The 18604-nt window shown below is 42.3% G+C and overlaps 1 protein-coding gene across 14 annotated transcripts in view; it reads left to right on the plus strand.

Annotated features, from left to right (window-relative positions):
- Positions 1-18604, plus strand: part of NPRL3 (NPR3 like, GATOR1 complex subunit) — a 52606-nt gene that overhangs the window by 6880 nt on the left and 27122 nt on the right. For 5 of the 14 annotated variants that reach the window (XM_068909172.1, XM_068909164.1, XM_068909175.1 and 2 more), the window contains 4 exons: positions 4859-4988; positions 8602-8676; positions 11849-12002; positions 12874-12955. In XM_068909172.1, coding sequence (XP_068765273.1) covers positions 4905-4988; positions 8602-8676; positions 11849-12002; positions 12874-12955 — 395 coding nt within the window. In that variant the 5' untranslated portion in view covers positions 4859-4904. Of the gene's footprint in view, positions 1-1252; positions 1292-3915; positions 4334-4858; positions 4989-8601; positions 8677-11848; positions 12003-12873; positions 12956-18604 lie in introns of all 14 variants that reach the window. The other 9 variants (XM_068909167.1, XM_068909166.1, XM_068909165.1 and 6 more) reach the window with 3 other exon arrangements.

Here is an 18604-nt window from a genome sequence, read left to right on the forward strand (position 1 = left end):
CTTCATGACATTGATGTCATCCAAATGCTTCTGTTTTAAAAAAAAAAAATCCAAGTTGTTCACAAACAAGGACTTGAATGCCCCTTTCTAACAAACAGTCCTTCTCCTGTGATAACTCTATCCTCTGTCCCTTCTTTCACTGAACTCCAGTGATCTTCCTTGTATTTGTTCTGAAAGGCTTCCTTTTTGTAAGCCTGTGGTTTTCCATCCATCTATCCCTCTATACACTCTCTCTCTAACATTAACCCCTTTGTATAACTATCTAAGATCCCTTTTTAACATGACCAGTAGAAATCTGCTGTCTTTTGGCTTGAATAATTGTTGGAGGTTTTATTTTGTCTCCCCATTCTAAAGTGCATGCTATAGAGCTTTTAACAGATTCATTTTTCAGTACGTTTAGGAGAACAAGTCTCTTTTTCCTTGTTATTTGGGGGGAAACATATGACTTAAGATGAAAATAGTTGTTTATTTCCCTGCTATAAGAGTGAGTATAGCCATTAGCAGGGCCTTGCTCTGTAGGCCTGTTGTAAGGAAGGTTTTCAGGTTCTTTGCCTCGAAAACTTTTGCAGCCTACCCTTCCTAAGGTCTGCTTATGGCTTGAGGCTGATGGAGAGAGACAGAAAATGACTTCACGCCAGCGCTGTGATTCTGGACAGGCTTTGTATCTATTGTTGAAATCCCTGGTGGAGAACAGCAGCAGCTCCGTGTGCAAGGCCCTTTAAAAAACCCTTGCAGTGCATGAAATAATAATTGTTTGGCATCCTCTTTTTTCTAAGTCTTGGGGATATGAAAGCGCCAGAACCAACTGTGAAGAGATTTGAGTCTTTTGGGGTTGTATGGGATGTTCCTAGTAGTGGTCTAGAAAGGAAATCAAAGTTTAAAATTTGTGCTAAATCAGGCTGGCATTTTGTGGTTTTTTTTTTTTAAAGGTTAAAAATGAAAAGTACAGTATATAAATGTGGTTCCATAAATGTACCGTAACATGCGAACACACTACAGCAGCCAGTGGTAGCTAGAGGTCTAAAATGCCTTAGCTCTTTCTCTCCATCTCGTCAGTCTGAGCTAGAAATGTGTCCCATGAATTCACCTACTTTTGACTCTTCTCAATCATTATCTTTCCTTTGCAGGTGTTTAACCCTTAATAGTTCATTCTAATTTTTAATTTTTTTTTTTTTGTATTTTGTGTACTTGCCTGGTTTATTTTCTTTTGTTGTGTTTTTGTTTTGTGTTTATGGCCATGTTCCCATTTCAGAGACCAATGTCCTCTAACTGATGAGCAATTGGTTTCGGGGTAAGAGCAAACATTCTAAACAATCACTTCTGTCTAGAATGGCTTTCTTCTCTCACCCTCCTTTTAATTGTGCTTTGTTTCTGGTTTTGTTTTACACTGAATGATGAGATAATTATATGCTAAATCACAATGTCTGTAGGGAATGTGTTGCTAGGATAATTACAAAGGTCCTACTAACATTTCTGTGCTTTCTGTAGGGTCTCCAGAATGGATGTGGTACTGTCCCTTCTGTGAGTTGAGAAAACCAAATACAGCCTTGGCATTGCAATTATTCCAGCAAAAAGCCCCAAACCAAATCGCTTTCTGACAAGCAATGACTTAAAAGTATAGATCAGTGTGTAACCTGTTTAATCCCATTGTAATTATGGAGAGCTCTTCCAATACTTGGTTTTGAGCAGCTGCTCTGGTTGCTTGTTCTTGGTGCTTCACTAAGCTCAACTGGATGACCTGCCTTCCTCCCTCTGTTGAATGTGTGGAGGGAGGAGCGTTCATCTCTACCTAGAGCCCCAAAAGTCTTAATTTGCAGCTTTTGTCCCTGTATAATATACAAAGAAGATCACCTAGTTACTCAGCTTCCATCATAAATTACTTCAAAGAGGAATTCTTCATAAATACCTTGCTTTTAATTCCTGTGGCATCGTAAAAGTTATTATACCAGTTCTTATGAAAAGAAAAAGAGTGTGTGTCTGAGATGTCCCCCTTCCTCTTCCATGCTCCAAAGCTAAAGCAATTATTGTTTCATCTGTGTCAGTCCCCGAGGAGATGGTGGTGACGGCAGTTAACCTATGCTAGCGCAGTTTGTGTCATACTGCTGGCTTATCTGCTGTTGCTACCATGTTGAACTCGTGATGGCAGCGGTAGGATGTTTTGGGCAAACCAGAGCTTTTGTTTTTTCTATTTAGTTTTGGCCTGGTGAATTCCTTATTACAGAAAAGGTTTGCTTCCCCCGGAAGTCACAGACCTCAGATTAATCTCATGAAATAAGAAGGGACTGTTACTGCCTGACTGTGAAACCTAATCAGCTTCTTACAAGCTTTTGGGTTGTGATGCTCGGTGACTTTAGGTAGTCTTAAAACACCACAGAGATTGGAAAACCAGTGGTAAAATATCTAAAGTGAAAAAGTTAAACTGTCACCCTGAAATGATGGGAATAACAAATTTCCTATTCCTCCATCACCTGTCATCCTGAGACCTAGGAAATGTACAAATTCTGTAGAGTGTGGTGAAGATCAATAATCTAGATTGTCAGACCAAGGGGAATGAGGCTGGAATCCAGATCGCTTTCTGGGGAGCCTGCTATGATACCAGCTGTCTTTGGTATCAGAGGGTTATAGATCCTGAGCATGTCCTCTGGCTGCATTGTGATACTCTCCCAGAAACAGGTCTCCCAGGTAGTGAGAAGATACTTAGGACTTTACAGAATTGACCTTTTAATCTCCTCCTCCCCACAGAGCCAGACATAAGGTAATGCAGACTGTGGACTGTCAGTACAATGAGCTCTCCTGGGGAACTGCTCCCTGATTTACTGTTATGCGCGGCACTACATTTATATGTTAAAAGATCTGCTGGTGTAGTCCCTTGTAAAAGTCAAATCTCAACAGTGGTAAAAGTCATCATAATGGCGTTCGGATGTCCAGCACCCAACACATCCCTTGCCAAGGCTGGGGAAGGGAACAGTAACTCGTTTCTCACCAGCAAGCAGCCACTTTCCAGTTTAGCCTTCTCCTCTCTCCTCTCCCCAGACCCTATGCTCATTTTTGAGCTGTTGCTACTACAGTCTTCCCAGCTCCATGATGAGCCTATTAACTAACACAATTGAACAGGGCAAAAAGAGGGGGAAAAGTTCACTGCTGAATGTGATCTCCAGGGAACGTCCGTCCAGCCTGAGGAAGCTTTAGCTTTCCCTCATGAACACCGTGTGCTGTAGAGCCCAATGCGTTGCAGCGTCCAAGGAGCGTGGGCTCAGCATCCCTGGGAGCCTCTGGCTAATCTCCTCATCTCTCTGCTTGTCCTCGGCTGCATTTGGCAGCCTGTTGGGAGCCGAGCGACCAGGGGTTTGGAAATTAGTACACAGCTGCTCCTTCCGTAAGCTAAAAGTAAACAGCACACTATGGTCAGGATGGCCAAACACCAGAGCCTTTGGTCTAATAAAAGTAGCTCCTGGGTCAAATGCAGATGGGTACACACAAAAGGTCAAGCTGTGTGTTTGTCTTAATTTTTGTAGTACTCTAACTCACTCGGAGTAAAGTAGAAATAGAGTACATAAATTCCTTCCCTGGGCATCAAGGGCTCGCTTGTGGCCAGGAGATAAAGGGAGCGCAGAGCACACCCATGGTCTGCCCTTTTCTCCGAGTGATACTGTGTTATCTGGGGTACCTGCATTGTGGAGGGGGATGGTCTGACAGGGACACACATCCAGGGGTGTAAAGAAAGGAAACAAAATAAACATTTCCATTGTTAACAAAACTGGTCTCATCAGAAGCTCGCTTGCAATTCGTTTGGTTAGATGGGAATATCTTAGAGAAAAGGAAGAACATCGCTAATATCATAAACATTGCACTGTTCCTGTCCTAGAACAACAAGAAGTTCCTTGCAGTAGCTAACTGAAGTCTTCTTTCTTGTAGATTTGAACTCCACTGTCTCAGGAGATACCCTGAGTTTAAAAAAAAAAAAAAAAAAAAAAGAACTTATAAAGACCAGGCCAATGTTGTAAGGCCACCAGCCGTCTGTGCAACGGAAAGTGGGGTTGAAGAATTCCTTCCCTGTTGCACTGTTACCCATTTTTGCATTGGTAACTACACTTTACTGGACAGACTCCTTGTAGATATTTGCCCTCCTATTTGTAACTGCATGGACTGCATTCTTCCCACCACAAATCCGGAGCGATCCAGCAACTACTGCAACAGTGGCTTGCGCTGAGAAGGGCCTGCTCTGTCATGAATTTATCTCAGTTCAATTTACCGAATGAGACAGTCCAGCTGGGACCATGCAGCTTTCAGGAGGGTGCCAGTGGTCTTTTGGGCACAGATTGAGATCTGTTAAGTGAGTGACTTCAAATCTCACTGATTAGGTTTGGAAAAGGAGGGACAAGTGTTGAACGTATTTTTCTTTTAAGCGAGTCAGCTCTTTCTTGCCTTCCCCTCTGCCGTACTGGGTGGCTTTAAGATCTTCGTTGTGCTTGAGTGACAGGCTGTTTTGAAATCTAGTTGCTTAGTAAGTTCATTAACCTGTGGCTAAATCCAGACAATGGCTAACTCGAGCTGTTTTTATATTTGTAAAGCAAACTGCATCTAATCTTTCTTGTGTATTTTGCCGAGCATGTAATTAAATAAGCATGACCCTGCAGTCTTTGTCTTGAATGCTTCCTGTTTTATAATTCTGATGATTTGAGAGATGTAATTAAGGGGTTCTTAATTTTCATAGTCAATGGTATTCCAGGTGCAACAATTTAAATACATAATTTACAGTACTTTAAAAACTCTTACAAGTTAAATGTCTGTATTTGGAGGAATATTTTTAGGGTATGCATTTTGATAAGTTTAATAGCTTCCATTTCTACTCTTCAAGGTTTTCAGATGTCATCCTGGCAACAATTTTGGCTACCAAATCAGATATGTGTGGCAAAAAATTTGAGCTGAAGATTGATAATGTGCGCTTCGTTGGCCATCCTACGTTGCTTCAACATGCCCTTGGGCAGGTATGGTAAGAGGTCTGCTCCTTGGGCCTGCCTTCTTTTCAAACTACTTGAGTTAGGTAGGAAACTTGGAATTCAGAACGGGTATCTTTACTTTTGATCCTATTTTTACTTCCTGGTGTTCAAAGCTGTCTTTTACTTATTTCCAGGTACCTACAGTGAGTGGTAACCTGAGGGAGCTGTGTCAGTGATTCAAAGAAACCCCTTTGTCTGGTTTCTGTAGAAAAGGAGTGTGGGAAAAGGGAAACGAGACTAAGCAGTCCAGATCAAGAAGCTATTTCTCACCTTGTTAGTTATTGCAAGTTAGCTTTGTGGCAGCTTTAATCAGTACACCAGTAAAAAAAGCGAATGCTAGAAATCACTTCAGCCTTGTCTAGCTTTTAACTCTTACTTGTGCTGAAGATGATTCACAAGGCTCAATTGGAATGGGTAGGATATTGAAAGAGGTGTAAAGTCTTCTTGTGGACAAAGCCAGGTTGCTGTTTGCACTGAGACCTTCCTTTGTGGCTTTTGCTTTTAGCTGCTTGGAGTGAAACCAATTGCCACATAAGCCACAGAAAAGGCTCTGCTTAAATCTGGGGAAAGATTTACACACTTACATGCAAAACGTTCCTTGTCCCATTCCCTCTTCCTCATAATAAAGGTTAAAATGAAGTGGGCTTTGGTAATTCCAGAGGTCATCACTAATCTCTATTACTGACCTACTTTGGTCTTATTTTACATCAGATTTACCAAGTCATTTGTTTTTCAAAAAAAAAAAAATCTGTTGCCATTTCTGTCATCCGTTCTATCTGTACTTAGAGGCACTTAATGTTTTAAGGACTGGATTGCTTTAGGACTGCCTTGATCCAGGTAAGAAGCTAGCATCAACCATCAGAAGGTGCTGATATTCCAGTTTTGAAACTGCTTATGAGTCTACAAGAAATATATCAGAGGATCACTGAGACTCAGTCCTGAAATGTTTAAGCTGTTCTTGAGAATAGAATTTAAATGCCCCCAAGCTGTGCAAGTACTTCAGGAAGTTTGATCTTCTGTGCTCAGAGCATCAGGTACTTACCCTAGGTCACCAAATGGTGCTGGTGGGAGAGAAGTGCTTAGTCAGGAGTAGGGAAACCTTGGCAGTGTTTTCCAAGATAGTTCCTAATTTGCTGTTCGTGGTGCTAGTCCTGAGACTTACAGCAAATAATATGATGGCAAAGGAGAGACAAGAAAGTGTTTCTTGTCTTTGTTTTCAAAGAAACTGTTACAGCCCATCTCAGTAACCTTAGGAATTAGTACATGCGACTGTTACCTGGAGACTTTCTCAGATGATGGAGGAAAGGACTAAGGAAGGGAGGGGAGATGTGGCAGGATGCTCTGAGCCCAGCTCAGCGGTGTCAGGGAGCAGCAAGAGCAGGGCTGCTGGCTGAGGGCAGGCAAGGCAAGAGCCGAGGGCAGCCCCAGTGCAGGCAGTGCTCTCCCAGATGTGGTGCAGTCCCATAGGGTCTGACCACAGGATCAGATAGAGCCAGCTGCTGGTAACGGGGTCCAAGGACAGCCCCAGACAAGGCAAGTGATGAACCAGGTCCAGGGTCCATCTGGGGACCCCTGCCAGGAGCAAAAGGAGAGGGGGCCAGAGAAGGGGCTGAAAACAAGGCTACAACATGAGTCCAAAGTCCATGCAGGAGTCAGATGCAAAGACAGGACTGGAGGCAAGCTACAACATGGATACGAGGAGGTCCATCCAGGGGACAAGCTACCTACAGCATAGGTCCGAGGTCCATCCAGGAGAGAGGTCTGGAGACCAGCACCCCTATGGCATAGCTTAGGAAGGAACTGAAGGCCCAGAGCTGAGCTTAATTGAGGCTCCTGGGTCATGGGCAGGGGTCTGGGTGGCGGCCCAGGTTCAGCTGGTCAGAGCCATTAAAGCCCATTGGTGTCCTCAGAGCCCTGACGGCAGTGCTCTGTTCCCTCATATTATCAGATTTCTTTATTTTGCCAAGTCATGTCCACAAGACCCAATTTCCTAAGTGTACTGGTAGGTAATAGTGAGTATAAATTAAGTTGAAAAGGTATATTTGCATTTGTCCACGACAAATTCTCTCCACTTTCTAGTCACTTCTATTCTAATTACATGAAATACATTTTCATTTTTGATTTTTTTCTAAATAAAATTGCATCTGGGTAAATAATCAAGCTTATATAATGCTGTAAACACCTCCTTGTTGCTTCTCGTAGGATCCTTTTCTTGGGTGTGTCTGCTCACTCCAGTAGGCATGCCAGAACGTTCTGCTGTCCAGAATCTTCTAGAAATGGCAGCCATCTCTGCTAGTTCATTCAAGTGTAAACCTGGGATCCTACAGCACTTAGGAGGAAGCTAAATTATTTCCTTCCTGTCCCTTTGAGCACAAATACTGACCGAAATAACCTGACAGTCTCTGGCTGGGTTTTCTTTGGAGTCCAAACTGCCGTAAGTTAATCCACACCACAGCAGCTTAGCAAATTTGTGCTGGGTGAGATTCAGGCATTACAAGAGCACCAATATTTAATCCTGACCCCCCCTACCCCCCCATTTTGTTTAGTGATATTTTGAATTCTTCACATTTCTTCAGTTTTCCAATTTACTCTTTTTTTTTTTCTTTTTCTGGAGAAGCAGTGATATGAAATCTGGCCTAGATCCCAGCTGATGTAGTTTCTTTGACTTTGAGGAAGAACAGGGTCGCCCCCTAATCTCAGAAAGGCTTTGGAGTCTGCATTAGGTTCGTATGCGCACACGGTATAGGTTAGGTGGGTGCTTGATCTGGCAGGTTATAGCTGGTTTCAGCCCAGAGTGGACTGGGCGCCCAGCAGAGAGCTTTGGGGCAGGCAGGGGTGTCCTTTGGATTTTGTGCTCCATCTTGTGGTGACGCCTGGTCGATTCAGAGTTGCTAGTCCCAGATGTGCAAGTCCAACTTGTTCCTCTTAGCTTCCACTCTTCCTCCCCACGAGAAAGTCTGTGTGTGCATGTTAACGATTGTAATGCTAAGAAGCTGTTACAGAAAGAGTATTTTCTTCTGCAGGAGGGAAAAAAAAGAGCTTTTAGTTTAGTACTATGTGAGCCTGTGGGCTTGAATATAGGCAGTTCTAGAGCATAGTTCTGATAAAAGCAATAGTTAGAATCATGAGGTAGTCTGAATGGAGATTTGAGGGAAGGGAAGAACAGGTATGGCCTGGAGTGAGACATCTGTAGACTTCTCTTTGAATTTTCATATGCACGTCGTTAAAAGTATATACCAATTATGCTAAAGAAAATTGAAATCCAGGACCCCTAATGGTGCTAAAATGCAATAGTAAGGAAACCTAGAAAGACTGTTCGCTTGACTGATGTTCATTTTCATGGACCTGGCCAAAATGCTTTGGTCCAAGTCTCCCCAGCTTCTCAGAAAAGGCAGTGTTGTAGAATAACTGTGACACTTTTATAAGAAAATAATCATGCAGCCTTATCTTTTATGAGTCAAATTTTGATGGTATAATTTGATTTCTCTGCTCTCTTCTCTTAGCAAAGTGTTATTTGACTGGGTTAGGCTTTTCTTTCTTTCCCTATTACTGGTTCCAAAGGACACTAGCCTATGGGAATTTAAAAAACAATATTTTTCAGGTATCCAAAACTGATCCCTCACCGAAGAGAGAGATGCCCACTATGATTCTCTTCAACGTCGTGTTTGCCCTACGGGTAAGGCCCGTCTTTGTGTTGTCTGACAATGGGATGTGCTTCAGGTTCGTCAAGAGATTTTTCCATTATTGGGGATACTCCAATCCCACGCTCTCCTGAATAATAGAGAATTGAGTATATGGACATAGTCGGGTATTCATTTAACTTAGTCCAACAATAAAAATGATATAGTTACTCGAAAGCGGCTGTAACACTGCTTGAGAAAGGCCCAGCTTCTTCATCTTTTTCCTTACAAATGGAAAGTAACACAGGTGTGTAGGTACATATTGGTCTACAGACAAGAGAGATGTTTCTTACATTTTAAAGAATAATGTACAATAGGAAAAGTGTTCTCTTAATTTAAAAAATAATTTCAGATGCCACTTCTGCAGGCAGGAGAAGCAACTGTTGCTAAGGTACCTTTCTCCGGTGATGTCTGAACCCTTCTCAGCATTAAAGTGCTCCGAATGACACATAATTAAAAGTCCATATATGTCTTGACAAAGTGATCAAGGGAGAGAAGTGAAGAACTTGCTGATAGCCTTGGAGCTGGAACTTTCCTTTCTGTTTCAGGGCAGAGAGTTTGCCTTCATGGGGCATAGATTACGTTTCTGTGTAATGCAGCCCTTTATGTGCTTAATTTGCTTGAACATTTTAAACCAGAATGGAAGGACAGAGTTTGGGTTTGTGTTTTAAGGGGAACGAGACTTGGGGGCTTTTCCCCCTTTTTTCCTCTCCTCATAGCTTTTTGAGCAGGGCTGTGCTCCTGAGCTCAAGGGCTTGCAGTTTGATTTAAAATTAGTCTGTGGTTGAAGATGTTCTCGATTTGATGTCTGAAGAGTTTTCTTGGCTGTCCTTGTGTTTTTGGACAAAAGCTGTCCCGTTTTACAACCATGCAGCTCTTCTTGAAATGATATGTTTGAACAGCACTGTTCTGAGCCCTTACTCATGCTGCATGATATTGAGACAAGTGCCTTTGCTCCGTGCAGCTAGGCTTTTTTTATAATTAAATGGAACACATTTGAAAGCTGCCTCTTTTTAGCTGTGAGATCATTGTAAAAGGAGGAGAGCGCCAGGAAGCAGCTGGCTGTAGCATTTAAATGAGAAGAAAGTACATGTGAGGGATTCCTAGGTTTTCCTGTTCAGCAGAGACTTGGGGCAAGTAGGTAGTTTTGGTTTGGAATTTCACTTCAAGACTGCTCTATTGATTAGATGTTGATATCTGTGTTTAGTGATCCTGGCTCAGCTAATTTGATGGTCTAAACCCCTAGAAATTTCGTTACGTGTGAGCAATATTTGATTTCTGAGCTCTGGCTTTCTTTTCCTAGCCCGTATGTTGCATCTGTGGATCCCTTAATAATTTATTTATTTTGTGGTGTGCAAGCATGTGAGGAAACATTTTAGAAATGACAGAGGGAGTTAGAATAGCTGGTTTTGTGGAGGTGGTTGATTTTTACTTGACTGGGTTTGGATTTAATGACGTGACTTTCTTGATTAATACAAAAGCAGAGAAAAGCCTCGAGCTCTCTGGTTGGAAGGTGGCGCTTTTTGCCTTTTAGCATTGGTACTTACTGCTGGCTTTCAGTAGTGACTGAAGTGCACAGGGCTGTGGTCCGGGTGGCTTTCCTCAGTTGAGAGCAAGGTTTCACAGGATAGAGCCATGCCAGCAGTCAGTCTGAATCAAGGGAGAAATTGTTCACCCTCTGAGACCTGCAGGTGTTCCAGTGTTGTTGTACTTTGGGAGCTTCTTAGGTCAGGAAATGCCAAATTTGCAATTGCAAGAGTTGATCTTAAATTTCACACATTAAAATACCTTAGCTTCAGGAGCTTTGATGTTCTAGTGTCTTAGTAAAGCACCAGGCTTTGGTTGTAGGTAAGTATGCGTAGACATGTGTGCAAACACCTACGTTCATACACCTTGAGTCATGTGGAAGCAGAAGTGTTGACAGCAGCGTTCCTTCATTCTCAGTATTGTGAGAACTTGGTGAAGGATAATGAAGACTTCATCTGGCCCACATGTCTCTAGACATGAATTTCTAGTGGTTCTCCGCAGACAACTTGCTTTTTGGAATTTTGGCACTGTGATACTTGATGTAGTTGTTCGTTTAAAGCAGCGCACTAAGTCATATTTGCCAAATGAGACCCTCTTAATTCATAGAGATCTGCAAAGTTTCTGGAAAGTACTGTGCCTAAAGCGAGCAGAAATGCTTCCTAGTGTAGCGTAGTGCGCTGCAAAGTGTGGGTGGAGGTATTCTCAGATAAAGACCATCTGCAGTGGGCAGACAGAGCAGGCAAGGTCCCAAATGCTATAATCAGCACTGGTCCTGCTGTGTTTCAGCTTCGGTGTTACTAACGTGTCGTGACTCAGCAGAAACAGCGGCGTTCAGAAATGCTGACTCACGGTTTGCTGGTTTCCACGCCAGGTTATCGGTTGCCTGAACCGTAAATTCCTTTAAATGTCTTAACAAACATGAAGCAGCTGCTTGCTGTGCGCTCTCTGACTAGGAGTCGTGGAGTCCCCCCTTATCAGCGCTTCAGGCCCGATAGAGTTTTCTAGCACTTTCGTTCTATGACTTACACAAATGCAGTGTTTACGGTAAGGCAGGCTCGTGAAGTGTTTGGGAACGTAAATCCCAATTCATTCTGATTTTTGGATCAAAATGTTGGTCATGGGCTGTTAATTCTTACCTGATTAGCATTTCTCCTGTCAGCAAGTACGACAAACATCAGTATCACAACATGGAAAGATGGAGCTATGGTCAAGGCACTACAGTCCTTATAATCCCAGTGAATTTAATATTTGTGTTGTCATGTTCTTCCTTTTCAAGCAACTTGAAGCTTTCCTTTCTCGCTACGTGAAATTGAAATCTGTGATCTCTCTGCTAGCAAAGGGCCCAGTAACAACTGGGAAAAATAAAGCAAATAAATTATTCTACACCAGGTGCTATGTTCGTTCAATGCACGTGGACTACCATAGGAATCCCTGAGTCTCGTCTTCCTTACTTTTGGACATCTCTGAGCTTCTGCTTTACTCCTGTGTTAGAGAAATCCCCTTTCTTTTGCCAGTAGCCAAAGATGCTGACTTTTGGTATCTACTGAAGATAATTAACTGGGTTACCTATTCATTGCTCTAGTTCCTTATATGTGATTGTGGCTGAATGACTGACTAGTTCCCATTCTGGGTTGCCTGTAGGCCAACGCAGATCCATCAGTGATAAACTGCTTGCACAATCTCTCCCGTCGGATTGCCATAGTCTTACAGCACGAGGAGCGCCGTTGCCAATACCTGACCAGGGAGGCCAAGCTCATCTTAGCCATTCAGGATGAAGTGTCTGCCATGCAAGAAAGTGAGTCTCCAGCTTAGCTATGTGTAGGAACACGCAAGTGTTTGTCCAGGAATGCTTTTTCAGAAAAGTGACTGAGCCTTGTTATGGTTTCCCTGTGATCAGCATAAATGAGTTCTGGTGCTCTTCAGCGTTTTGACTGCTTTTGGCTGCATTTTGCCTCATCCAAAATCACTATTCCTATGCAGACGTGTCAGCTTTTCAAGTGAAGTAGATTGGTTACTTTTCTTCCTAACGCGGTTCAGACTGATCACTGGAAAGTGTATACTAAAACATTATGTTTGGATGTGCTTTCCAGGCTGAGATGGAAGAATTCATATGTAAACTGCTTTACCCCACCTTGAGCAAGTTTCCCAAGCTCTAATGCTGTGTGCAGAGTCACCAGAGACTTCTCATGAGGGAATTTCACTCTTTTATGTGTTTTTTCTATGTCTAACAGATAGTTACCCAGCGTTTTTATAGAGTGTACTTCAAAGCAACTTCCTATAATAATATGCAGTTTTAAAGGTGAAGAGTATCTGACAATGATGCCTTGTCTTGGTCTGTGTTGAAAATCAAGACGAACACGTGTATAAAAACAAGCAAAACTACTTAAAAAGTCATGTGTCAAATTCACAGATGCATCTGTTTAACTGAGTTGAGGTTCAGAAGTTGCCAGTAATTCACTATTGTTATCTTAAGTTCAATTATTGTAAAAGCTCTGAAAAATAATTGTAGATTAAAAAGATACGGAACCTGTCCCTGACTGAACTTGTCCTTGAAATTGTTATAGTAGCACAGAACTGAGATACTGGCTGATACCTGGAGGGGGAAGGGGAAATTCTCTTTGCTTTGAAGTCAGTTGTTTGCTTTCTTATTTTAAAACTTTCCATAGCCACAGAAGGGCCACAGTCCCCTTTTCATCACATCCTGCCCAAGTGCAAACTGGCCAGAGATCTCAAGGAGACTTATGACAGGTAAGTGGCATTTCCTTCATACCATGTTGCTTCTCACTGAAACCTCTTGGTGTTGTTACTTAGGATGCTACCATTGCTTCATGCTGATGAGTTACTGGGATTTGGGTTTAAGCCAGATGGAGCAATATGAAGGCTAGCTGTCAGGTGTAATATGTGCAGTGTCTGCATCCTCACTGTGATCATGGTCGTTGGGTATGTTATGTTTCTGAAGAGTTGGTGGATGTCTGTCACAGCTTTAAGAGTTATTATTCTCTTTCCTGGCTTGCAGGCACATAATGACAAGTGAATTGTGGAACTGCAAAGTGTCATGACATGACCTCTAAACTGCATGTAAAAGACAAATGCTGTGTCTAGCATTCATGGTAATGTCAGATACTGCTCTGGCTTAATTTGGTGCATGTCTGGACAGTGAGTTTGGATTAGGTGGTGAGACTTTCAGCAGAATGGAAAGTATAACATGCCTGGCGTAAGGGTTCTGGCAAGGATTCCAAAGGAGTGTAGAGTTAGTGTTGAATTTCAGCGGGATTTGGACACTCACCTCTTCCAGCTTGCTTCTGCTCCAGCAGCATGTCAGTGCTAACTCCTTATGCGGAGCAGACGCCTTCATTCAGGACGTGTTTGGTTAAAGAACTTGACAAAGTCTCAACAAGCACAGAAGTGTTTGGTGGGGAAGAAGATGCCCCTTGATTAGGGTTTTAGTCTGGGCTTGGGAGAACTACACCTGAGGTCCCTGACTGAGCTGTAGCATACCTTGTAAGATCTTAGCCAAACCCTTTAGCCTCCCTCTACTGCATTTCTCTTGTTCCAAGGGAATAATCACAATACCTTGGTAAGGTAAGGTACTGAGAAGCTAAATACTTCAGTGTTGGCAAGAACATTAGAAAACTTCTGATAAGCTGTTTGTTATGTTCTGGGGTTGTGAAGTTCAGCCTGTTCAGAAGGCATGCTGAGTGTTGTTTGACACAACGCTTATAAAACCTATACTAAATTTTCAAATAAGGCACTTTTTCTATAGCCTGTAATTCAAATACCAAACTTTTCATCTGCTTCTTTTTCCCTGTTCCTCCAGGGTTATGCACTTCTGACTGGGCAAACCCTGATCTTGTTTGCAAACTTTTTAGTGATACAGTGACATCTTGTGGCGTATACCTGTGACCAGTGGAACATGCAGCCCGAGCTCATGGGCTGTACTAACACCACCCTTCAGTGAAATGAGGAAGAGCTGACTGACCCATCAGTGTTGTCCCTCAGCCTTACAATAAGGGGGAGTCTCCCTCATTTAGGTCTTGTGGGTAGAGGAGAGATGATACATGTCATATTTTGACTGTGTTTTGCATGGCATTGTCATGAGCAAATGTAAGAAATAAGCAGTTGGTAAAAGGTAACTGTGCATGTGGTTGGAAAGCTGTGTTTGAGGAAAAGCTGAAAGTATCGTTGGGTGGATAGGCAAAAAGGGGATGTTCTGCAGTATTTTTCCGTTAGTGCTTCGTGTGAGAAAATAGGAAATACACTTATTGTATCTGCAGTCAGATCAGGTGAGGGGGGCTGTGGCACCTGGCAGGGCAGGGGTAGAATTAAAATAATTTTTGGTCAAGTAGAAGCAATGGTCTAGAAATAGGATTTCTTCTCTGCAGCTCCAAGATGAAGAATTTCTGAGCGGCATCAGCTCTGGAGCAAAGTCTGTGTGGGCTTTCCTGAATCACAAAATGAGAGTTAGTCACAATGATATGGGGTTGCAGAAAAAGCAAATAGATAAGAGGCTTTCTAAGGCCTCTTTCTAGATAAAGGCTTTCTAAGATGGGAAGCAGCCAATCTGCTCAGCGCTGTGAAGCCCCAGCTGTAATGAATACTCTGTCCAGTTCTGGCACCACGTTTCAAGAAAGAGATGAACCACCCAGAGAGCGTGGAGGAGTGAGAATGACCTAAGAGGAAAGATAGAAAGATTTGGTCTGTTACTTGTAGACCAGAAAAGACTGATGGGAACTATATATCTTCAAATACGTGCCGGGACAATGTACTATTTAAATTGGGTAGGAATTTCTGGCATAGCCTTTGGCATAGGGGAACAGCATAGTGAGGCAGAGAGGGCACTCTGAATTGCAGATGGGAGCCCAGCTCTGCACCTGAGATTCGCCCAAGCCAGCGTTTTCCAGGGTCTGCTGATTTTTGCAATTGCAGTTGAAAGCCTCTTGAATTACCAACAGTTGATCCAGAAGTGCTGTCAAGCCCTTGGTTTCCTGTAGATGGTGCTGAGGTACTTCAGGCAAGACCCACTATGTCCCTTAGCAAGTCGGTTAGTACAAATACACATGCATATGAACTGGCAGTTTGTAGATAATCCGCATCTAGTTCCTGGGACCTTTTTTGACTTCCGTGGGGAAACGCAGAATATTTCTCTTTGACTAGGTCAGAAAGTTTTAATAGACTTGGGAATCTTCCTTCATTTTCCCCCTAGACTCCAGCACTGGTGTGGAACGAAAAGCAATGGTTTTAGGGTCAGGAAACCCCAGTTGCTGGTACTTCCGGTGCTGAAGAATTCACCAGTTTTAAAACGGGTGTCCTTTTCCAGCTAGTGTTCAATTTAAGGCACTAAGACTGCTTTCACCAAGTTTTAACTGCAGCTGCAGATAGTATGTTAGCTTGATACTAGAGAGCTTTGCCCATATGGTTTTAGCAAACTTCTGTTAGCTTTTTATCTGAAGAGCAGTTTAAGTATGGGGAGCTTTTGTGGGGGAGAGTTTTTTTGTTTTTTGTTTTTAATAGACAAAGAGCTTTTATACATTTTCAGCCTGGTGAGATTTGAACTGACTGGTGGATCTAGCCCATCTCAGCAGCTCAGGGGGAAAGGGAATAATTATATGAGATTTAATGAAGTATTTAATGCTTTTGTGATTTGTGTGGTCAAGCTATAAAAGACAAACCAACTACGGTTAGTTGACCAAAGGACAGTCAATATGTGCTTTGCAAAGAAATGTAAAATCACTTCAAAGCTCTAAGTAGTCATAACCTTCTAGCCAAAATAGATAAACCCAAAAACTACACGCTCAGCCCCACCAAACTAGCAAACATAATATTAATTTCAAGGTAACTAGGATAAACATAAAATGAGGTGTGTGTTTATAAAAGTTTTTATAAAAGATGAGGTAGGATTATCAGGGTTTTGCCAAAGGTTGTGAAAAACAAGGCTGGCTTTCTCCAGGATACCAGCCAGCTTTCAGGTTCCCATTTAGGGAACATTAGTAGGTGTTCAGGGCAGAGCATAAGGGTAGAGCAAATAAGTTGTGTTATTCCCTAAAATGTTTCCCAGCTTCCTGCAGTTTGCAGCTCTGGATAGGGTTTCTGTGTATTCAGCAGCTCTCAGTCGATCTCACTTCCCTGAATTTGTGCGCTCTTGTGTGAGCCAGTGTAAATATTTAACATCCACAGCATCCTTTGATAAGGAATGCCATGGCTTAACTGCTTGCTGTTTCTTTATGTTTCTTTTTGAACTTTGCTCCTTCTAGTCTCATTAGATGTCTCCTAGGTCTTGGGCTGGAGAGTGAGTCAACAGCTTTTTCCAGTTTGCTTCTCCATGTCTCTCTCAATTTTAGTCTCCTATGATATCCCTTCTCAGTATCCTACTGCCTCATCGTGTATCCCTCGGTATTGCTCATCATGTGTCATCTGACCAAAGCTCTCCGGCCAAAACTCTTGACGTTAAGTAGTCATGGGATAAAATGGAAGGTCTTTGAGGGTTTAATAGTCAGTAAGAGGATGGGGAAACCAGTCATTTTTGCCTGGTTAGTGGCGGAGTCTGTGGGAATCTGTGTTCATCATACCTGTGCTGTTCAGCATGTTCGTGTTGGTAACTCATCTGGAAAATGAGGCAATGTGTGAAGTGACAAAGTTTGCTGATAATAGTGAAGGGAATAAAAATGTAAACAGATGAGGCTAAGTTACAGGAAGGGCACTGGATACCAGTTGATTGGCTGATAAAAAGGCAGATGAAATTCAGTACAGATAGATGCAAAGTAATGCATGTAAGACAAAACAACCCTTGCTTTACCTAGTCTGTTACTGCTGTGAAAAGAGCTTTTGCTATTACAGCAGAAGGTTCAGTGAGAAATTCAGCTGAGTGAAAAAGCTCAGGGTGCAGTAACAGTGCAAAAAACCAAACCAAAACAAAAAAACCCGCAATAAATTACAAAGCGTAGTTAGAAAAGGAGCAAAGAACAAAACAGGTAGGTAATTCTACGAATTCCTGGTGTACCTGCACCTTTGAATGCTTTCTGCGATTCTAGGTTTTCCGTGGAGGGCTGTTTAAGCTGTAAAGGTGCTCTGTCAGCCAGTAAAGCGTTCCCACCTTCTTACAATCCTGTTTCTTCCTGGTGCAAGTCACTGCCTGGAGGTGGGATGTTATGGTCTGTGCTCTAGTTTTGCCTTTAGATTGTATCTAATTACTGCTATTAGATAAAGATGATTCTACCTCAGTTTCTACACTTATGTTTCAGTCTCTTTAGGATGGGACCGATGTAGTGGAGTTGGCCCCACGTCTTCTAAATGAGACATTACCTTGTAGAGAGGTACATAGGCTCAATGAGTAGGGATATTCAGATGAAAAAACCCATCATATAATTGTTTATCCAGGATTATTTTCTTCACAATTTTAGCTGGTTAAGGAGAATAAAGTAGAAGGGGAGCAGGTGGTTCCATAACACAACTTTGAAAATCCATTTTCCTGGTACTCACTCCTTTGCTGGTTTTTGCTATTCCTCTTCTGGGCTGCTGAGTTGGCTGGTGCCCAGCCAAACAGCTGTAAAGTCATGGAGATCTTTGAGGCTCGCGGTAAAATCTTGGTAAATAGATGACTTCATGGGGAATAAGTATAAATGAAAGAAAATGTGGATTTAAACTTCACTTTCTATGAATCTTGACTATATTTCATGTTACATGGATTTTTGCGTATATATTGTTGAAATTGTTGAACTCTACTGGCCGGCTAAGGGCAGTCACATATCTTGCTGCTGGAGGATGTAGTTTACTCCCAGGCGGGCTGTCAGAGATTAAAGTTATTTTCCATCCAAAAGGGGAGAAGGGAGGGAAATCCTGTACATAAATCTGTAACGAAGGCTTAAAATTGTACAGTTGTGTAGTTGAATGCAAATTCAGAAGAATGAAATTGAGATTGAAATCAGAACAGAAAATCTTTTTTTCTTGTTGCCTTTAATTCTAGGTTATTGCTGTATAACGCATGGCAGACAAAATTTTGGAGGGTGTAATTACATAATTAAAACTTCTGCCTTTGTGCAAATGGACCAAAGAATGAAAGGAACCAACTTTGTTTTTTTCCTATTTCCTGAATGTTAAACTACACAGGAAAAATATCACTGCAAGCGTTTCACATTTTTATGTATCTTTGCTTCTTTTTGGTAACCTGTTTTGACGACCCCACTAGTTTTCAGGTAGTCTCTGAACTCATTTGCGTTGTCCGTTTTTTGTCGTGTTTTCTCTTTCCAGTATGTGGCCCGGTAGACAGTGTGGGCAAATGCTACTCCAAGAGATCCTTTACCTTGATGTATTTTAAGATAATCCAGCTTTCTCTGTCAGTCAGTGTATGCCTGATGGGAGAAGCAGTATTACGGGAGTTGCAGCATTTAATGCAAGGAAAAC

This window comes from Struthio camelus, chromosome 15 (genome assembly GCF_040807025.1).
Source record: "Struthio camelus isolate bStrCam1 chromosome 15, bStrCam1.hap1, whole genome shotgun sequence".
NCBI lineage: Eukaryota > Metazoa > Chordata > Aves > Struthioniformes > Struthionidae > Struthio > Struthio camelus.